The sequence below is a fragment of the Trichechus manatus genome, unplaced genomic scaffold, assembly GCF_000243295.1.
Source record: "Trichechus manatus latirostris isolate Lorelei unplaced genomic scaffold, TriManLat1.0 scaffold00151, whole genome shotgun sequence".
Classification (NCBI taxonomy): domain Eukaryota; kingdom Metazoa; phylum Chordata; class Mammalia; order Sirenia; family Trichechidae; genus Trichechus; species Trichechus manatus.
This window is the reverse complement of record NW_004444087.1, coordinates 5,816,601-5,823,345: the sequence shown is the minus strand read 5'-3', so window position 1 is coordinate 5,823,345 and position 6,745 is coordinate 5,816,601. Positions and strand designations below refer to the sequence as shown.

General features: G+C 59.4%; 1 protein-coding gene across 2 annotated transcripts in view; it reads right to left on the bottom strand.

Moving 5' to 3' along the window:
• RASA4B (RAS p21 protein activator 4B) overlaps nucleotides 1-6,745 on the bottom strand; it is a 29,258-nt gene that overhangs the window by 10,316 nt on the left and 12,197 nt on the right. For both annotated transcript variants that reach the window (XM_004385945.2, XM_004385946.2), the window contains exons 6-16: nucleotides 5,467-5,548; nucleotides 4,747-4,878; nucleotides 4,371-4,462; nucleotides 3,003-3,120; nucleotides 2,644-2,794; nucleotides 2,260-2,324; nucleotides 1,829-1,941; nucleotides 1,386-1,578; nucleotides 1,038-1,175; nucleotides 339-483; nucleotides 32-201 (exon numbers count right to left, since the gene is read on the bottom strand). In XM_004385945.2, coding sequence (XP_004386002.1) covers nucleotides 32-201; nucleotides 339-483; nucleotides 1,038-1,175; nucleotides 1,386-1,578; nucleotides 1,829-1,941; nucleotides 2,260-2,324; nucleotides 2,644-2,794; nucleotides 3,003-3,120; nucleotides 4,371-4,462; nucleotides 4,747-4,878; nucleotides 5,467-5,548 — 1,399 coding nt within the window. The remainder of the gene's footprint in view (nucleotides 1-31; nucleotides 202-338; nucleotides 484-1,037; nucleotides 1,176-1,385; nucleotides 1,579-1,828; nucleotides 1,942-2,259; nucleotides 2,325-2,643; nucleotides 2,795-3,002; nucleotides 3,121-4,370; nucleotides 4,463-4,746; nucleotides 4,879-5,466; nucleotides 5,549-6,745) is intronic.

The window sequence follows — 6,745 nt, the reverse complement described above, 5'->3', positions numbered from 1 at the left end:
GCCCTACTCACTTGCCTCCCTCCTTACCCACCTTGGAGGTGGGCGTCTTGGCAAAGCTGAGGGCCTCAGTGGTGAGGGAGAAGTGAAGCTTCTTGAAGGAGGAGGACATGAGGGGGCCCTTGCCCTTGGTCCTGTGGATGAAGAGCGGCCCCTCCTTCACCAGCGGTGCCTGCAAGCTCAGCGCCTGCTGCAGGTCCAGCTCTGCCAGGCCAGATAGGAAGGGTGAAAAGTGAGCTACGTGAGTAGGGTTAGGGTGGAGCAAACGAGCACAGCCAGCTGTGGGTGGTGCCACGAGGGGCTGGCATGGCCCTGGGTGGGCTGCACTCAGAAGCGCTCACCTTCTTTCTCCTCGATGTCCACCAACTTGGTGATGAAGTCCTTCAGCTGGGCCACGCCCTGGCACACAGTGGACTGCAAGGGCTCCATCCACGCCTCCTTGGCCCTGGAAGCTGGCGTGTCCATGTTGCCCACGTTCTGCACTGCCTAGGGGCAGGAAAAGCCAGGCTCCACTGGATTAGGGTGAGGGACCTGGCCACTGCACCCCACCCGTAAGGTCTGTGCCACTCCAGCTGTAGAGATGGAGGAAGAGGTGGCACAGGCCCTGCCCATGGTCCATCCCAGCCCGGCTGGGGAGCAGGGTTGAAATAATCAGAGTTTGAAGCCTTTTGGGACTGTAATAGGTGAGACCATTTGGGCCCAACCTATTAACCTGCCTCTGCAGGTTCCGCATCAGGCACTGCTCCACTGGGTATCCCTGCATGCTGAAGACCTGGGCTCGAAGCCCCTCCTACACCACTGACAGCCTGTGCGGCCTTGGGCAACCTCTCAGGCCTCTTTTTCCTCATCTATGAGATTGGGCTCGGGTGAGATGACGTGAGAAATCTTTGTAAACTGTGAAGTGGGGTGCCAGCATGAGCATTATCAGCGGCGTCGCTACAAGACCTTCCCGGAGTCAGTCGGGTACACACTGCAGTCCAGGCAGGGACAACGTCTCCAACACCCAGCCAGGAATCCTGCTACTGTCCACAGGTATGCACCTTAGCCAACAGGAGCAGGGTGCGGCTGGTGCGGGCGTCTGCGTGTCGCTCTCGCAGGTGGAAGAGCTTGGGTGCCATGATGGCAGGGGACAAGAAGCGCAGGCACAGAAAGCTGGTGACGGCGATGAACGGCACATTCTGAAGAGAAGACGGGGAGAGCCTGACTGTTCTATTCCCAGGCCTGGGCTCCTGAGACCCCCTTCCTACTGTCCCTGTTACGTCTCCCCATGACCCCGCCCCACCCTTCCTCAGCTTCCAACACTCCACCCTCACCACCATCCCAGTGGCCCGCAGCTCCTCTTCCCCCAACACTTTCTCCCCTCCCTTATCCACTCCGATAGGGCGCACCTCGTGCTGGGCACTGGGGAAGCGCTCGCACACGCGCCGGAAGAGCTGGCGGAAGGTGGCGCGGACCACGGCAGGGCAGGCACGCACGGAGCGACTGAGCGCGCTCAGCAGCGCCCCCAGGTGGGAGCGCAGTGTCTGCGCACTCTGCTCCACCACCTCGGCTTTGGTCTGTGGGCGGTGCAACCCCGAGCACCTGCGTGGGCCGGGGCGGACCCACAGAGAGAGGGGCGCTAAGCACACACGGCGTGGACAGGGGCTGCCGTGGATAGGCACAGAAAGCCATCAGCAGAGGCACAGCACAGACATAAGACACAGGTGGAAACGTGGCAGAGTCACAACAGGTAAACCCAGGCAGAGCCGTAAACACGTTTAGAGAGTGGGCCTGACCTTCCCCCCTCCCCGGGGCTGCCCTTTCCCCTCCCCTGGACTGCCCCTGGCCTCACCCCACATCTTTGACCTCCACTTTGCTCGGGTCCAACTCCACGTACTTCTTCTCTTCAAACACTCTGTCAATGATGGGGCCCAGGATGCCATGCAGATACCGCATCCCAGCCACCTGAGGGCCACCAAGAGTGAGACTGATCCTCACACCCCCAGCTGCCCGCCAACTCCCAGCATCTTGTCTCCTCAGCCACCCCCTCCCCCTTTCCTTCCCCTTTTGTCTCCCCCCCATACAGCGTGACGTGGAGAGTGCTACCCACACAAATAGGGTGGTGGGCGCAGTGCACAGCTGCTCCCAGGGTGAATGAATGGAATTCTTAGCCTTAAAGAGCACTGGAAATGGAGACAAATGACTTGAGTTGAAGTCCCCTCTGTCGCTTGGCCTCTCTTGGTCTCCTCGTATAAAACGAGGACAGATACCATGCAACCTCACCTTCAGAAAAGACTCCATGGACTTGGAGGCCAGAGAGTTGCTCCGGAACAGGGTGTTGGCCTCGCCTACAAGGAGAGGTTCCAGTGGGTGAGAGAGGTAGGTGGGAGAGGGACAAGGTCTCGAGAAGGACAGAGGGTCTTGGGTGTGGGGGCTCTAAGCTGGTGCCTCAGTAAAGAGCCTCCCTGTCACCTCCCCACCCCGTCCCACCTCTGTTCCTTTGCTCTTTCGCTTGCCTCCCTCCTGCCTCTTCTTGTCCTAATCTGACCCATCAGTCTCCTACAGGAGGGCTTCCTGGATCTCTCCCCTCCCAGCATCTCCGCAGTCCTTGGCTCCAGCTCCCTTCTCAGCCACACCCTTGAACTAGCCACTTAGCCCAGGCCTCACTGGTGCGACCCAGCTCCAGCTGGAAGAGCAGGTCCAGAAAGTCTTTGGCCAGCCCCTGCCCCAGGAAGAGTTTGAGCAGGTTGGTGGCCACCTCCTGGCGGCACTCGGTGCTGGTGTTCGCCTCGATGAGGGCAATCAGCTGCCCTGGGCCCTGCAGGGGGCAGCAAGGAGAAGCAGGGCTGAGGGATGGGCAGGGACCCTGGCACACCATGGGGAAGGGGGGCACTTTCCCAAGGGAGAGTGAGGGAAGGGCACAGCAGGATGCCAGCCCCTTACCATCCTGACTTGGTTTTTCATTCTGCAGAGTGAGTTTAGGAGGACAGGGAGGACCCTCCTACCTCCCCCCAGGGACCCCTCACCTGGGTACCCAGCTTCACCTCCCGGCACAGCAGCTGCACCAGGGGCTGGTAGCAGCCAGACGGCAGCACCGTCTCGTCCCGCAGCCACACCTCCAGCTGCAAGGAGCCCAGGTTGCCCCTGGAATGGGCAGCCCATGACCTCTCCACCAGAGACCCAGGCCGTCCTGGGCCATAGCCCCTTCCCACTGCCTCCAGTCTCCCTCCCTGGGGGCCAGTCCCACAGTGTCTCTGCACCATCCCACTCTCTTTGCCCATTCTGCTTTCTCTGTCTGGAGAGCCCTTCCTGGCTTGTACTCATGGGAACCCCACCCGCCTTCAAGGCCTGCCCCGTCACGTTCAGACTCCAAGCTTGGCCCCCGTGGACATGTGGGGCTCCCTAACCTCAAGTTTGTGAACTCCCAGATACCACCTCCCTTGGGTGTACACTTTACCCCTGAAGCAGATGCCCCTCCACTGCCTCCCTTCACCCTCATAACCACCTGCCAGGGGAAACTGAGGCTCAGGCAGGCTGAGCAACTTGCCAGTTTAGGCCTATCTTCCAAGCTCCCTTGCTCAGGCCCCTTCCGGTGAGGGGTGCTGACTCAGGCTTAACATTTTCAAAGGCCTCTGCCCTCAGCACAGGCAGTTCAACACGTGGTGCTGCTCTGCACGTGGTCACCCACAGTGGATGCCCAGTCAAGGCGTGCCCTTGGTTTGTTCTTTGGAATTGCCTTGGTGCTGGATGTGCACCCTTCTACCCATGCCCCTGCCCTGTTAAGAGCGGGGACGGGGTGGGGGGGGTCTGGAGCCTTCCGCAGGGAGACAGCAGCAAAGCTGAATCATCAGTGCGGATGTGGGGGCACTGCTGAGCCTCCACTTTAGGGCTGAGAGCGGGGGGCCAGGAGGCCAGGGGCTTCCGGGATAGAGCTGCCAGATTTAGAATAATAAAAAATATAAGACGCCCAGTTGAATTGGAAATTTTAGTATAAACATGTCTCAAATACTACATGGACATGCTTATACTAAAAAATTATTGTTTACCTGAAATTGAGTTGTAACTGGGTTTCCTGTTTTCACCTGGCAACCTTATTCCTGGAGAATCCCAGGGAGGCAGCAGAGATATAGCAGAGGTATAGAGGGATACTGACTCAGAACCCTGGGGCCTGCACGGAAACCCTTAAAGGGAAAGGGTCTGAGAGATTGTTCCAGAAACTGCCAGAAGGCAGAAAGCAGGAGACCTGTACTGCCTTGAAGCTCAGAGGAAAGGGTTAAGTCCGGGACTGTGTCACCTTGACCCCTGACCAACTCTCCCTCCCTGCCTGTAGCCAGCCCTCAGCCTGCACCCGGGGCCAGAGGCTGCCATCCTGCCGCCAGGTCCCTAGCACTCACTCATCCAGCCAACTCTTGGGCTTGTCAGGCTGCAGCCGGAACCAGCCCTCCTCCTGCTGGGCTGCCCACAGTCCTGGGACATTGAACACCACCTGGAGACAGAGCAGAGCCGGGAGGCCACACTGGGGTGGGGATACTCAGCTCTCTTCCTTGCCAACTCCTGGTCTTGTCGGGGGAGGGTTACCTTCAAGGGTCCCTGGACACCACTGGCATGGGGAGGGGAGTTTTTGGTTCTGGGGAGTCCCAGGCCTTCTGAATGGCCCTCTCTGGAGAAGCTGGAGGGAGGCCCTTGGAGGTTGGGTGGCTGGAATGGAGATGCTGAAGGTGGCAGATGGAACCTTGTGGGGTTGGGGTAGGGAGGCAGGGCAGCGCTCACTTTGCCCAGGAAGTCGTTGCGGCTGACAAGGTCCCAGTCCCAGGCCTCCACACACAGTGCTTCCCCGGCCCCCTCCTCCAGCTCAAATTCGAATGTCTCATTCCAGCGTGGGTAGCATGATTTCTTCACGATCTGCCCAGCGAAGGGTAAGCAGGGGTGGTCTTGACTCCACAGGGGTCCCTATGCCCAACCAAGGGCAGAGCCACCCCAAACACCTCCCCTGGTTTTCCTGCAAGGGCCCTGATGCAGCCTCTCTCCTGGGGCCATGCAGAGGCCCTCTGATAATAAAGGTAACAACTTCCTGTCCAACCCTCCCCACCTCCCATTTCTCAGATGGGGACACTGAGGCCCAGAGTGGGTGAGGGAGTCCCAAGGCCACACAGCAAAATGGTGGCAGACTGCACTGAGGACCCAAGTCTCGACCCTCCCCCCCAGGCTGAGCCCACCATCCTGGCCATTTCCCGGAAGTGAGGAAAGCAGTGTGGACAGCACCAGTTGTCTCAGCTTCCCACCCCCCCAAACCCAACCCCAGCCCAGCCTGGCTGAGGCCACAGGGCCTGGAGGCAGAAGGGCTGGAAGCCTGGGACCCACTCTGTGCCCTCAGAGAGGCTGCCCTGCTCTTCTGTCAGCCTCTGTGACTCCCAGCCCCACCTGCCCCCCAGGGGGTGGTGAGGACCCAGCAGGCCCCTGAGCCTCCCTGCCCCCTCCCAACCTTCTCACCGAGGTCTCCTGTGTCCGGCCATTGTAGTGTACTCGGACAAAGGGGTCAGATGCACCATTCCAGTCCTTCGGGGCCAGGTCCCTGGGGAAGGGGGAGATCGACTTGTCACCCAAGCTCCCCCCGCCCCTCCCTCGTTGACTGCCACCCTGCCACTATCGGGTAACTGTACCCAAGGAAAGGTCTGGGCTCCTTGGGCTACCCTGTCAAATGCGGTGCCTGTGGACAGCGCCTCTCTCCTTTCTGGGCCCCGATTCCCACAATGATTGTCCTATTGTCCCCCATATGCCCAGACCTCGGATCCCCCAAGGTAGAGGCCACAGCTCCTTCTGGTCTGCAGCTGCCACCCCTCAGTCTGATTGGGGAGGCGGTGGAATTGTAGCCATGGCAATATCCCAGGCCACTGGACCCACTGCCCTCTGCTCCCAGGGCAGCCTCGGACAGGGACAACCTCTCTGGGCCTCTGTTTCCTCAGCAATAAAACAGAGATGATGATCCCTCCCTCACGGAGTTTAAGTGAGATAACAGGCTTCTAGACCCTCCCTAGAACTGAGGAGGGTCAAGATGTGGGGCCCAGATCGTCCTTCCCTTCTCTGCACAGATGGGGCTTTACAGAGGCCAACCTGGTCACAGCACTGTGACTTAGACCCCTCTGGACAACTATGAGGCCCACCCTCTTCCATGTGTTACAAATACTCCTTTCTGCTCTTCTCCTTTCCCATATTTTAAGTTGTAAGCCTCTCCTGCTTGCTGTTCTTCCCCCTCAGAACTAAGAGAATTCCAGGGCTTGGCCTCAAGAATCTGCCTGGAAAGATCAGGATAAAATGCTTTCTTCCCCTGCAGCAAATCGGGCTTTCTGTGCTGACTCAGAAATCCAGCAAGGGTCTCGCCACTGGGGACAGTGGGTGACAAGTGAGGCCAGACTGGCCCAGCCATTGTGTCCCCAACAGTCTCAAGAGGAGAGAGCCAAGAGAGGAGATTCCTGGAGGGAAAGGAGGTGGAGAGAAGCTTTGGCGTTTCCCATCCTGGTGGGTGGGTGGCTGGGAACAGAGGCCCAGAGGCCCTAGGAGCTTGGCGGCATTGTGAGTATGCCCCCAGAAAGCCTGGGCTACAGGAGGAAGGGGCAAGCCTAGGGTGGTGTGTGAGGAAGTGGCGAGTGTCAGGAGGGGTGTGACTTCTGTCCACAGCCAGCCGTTTTCCACCCAGGACTGTGCCTCTTCACAGTCCAGCTCCAGAGCAAAAGTAAACCGGGGTGGGGGTGGGGGCGCCCGCTGCGTCACT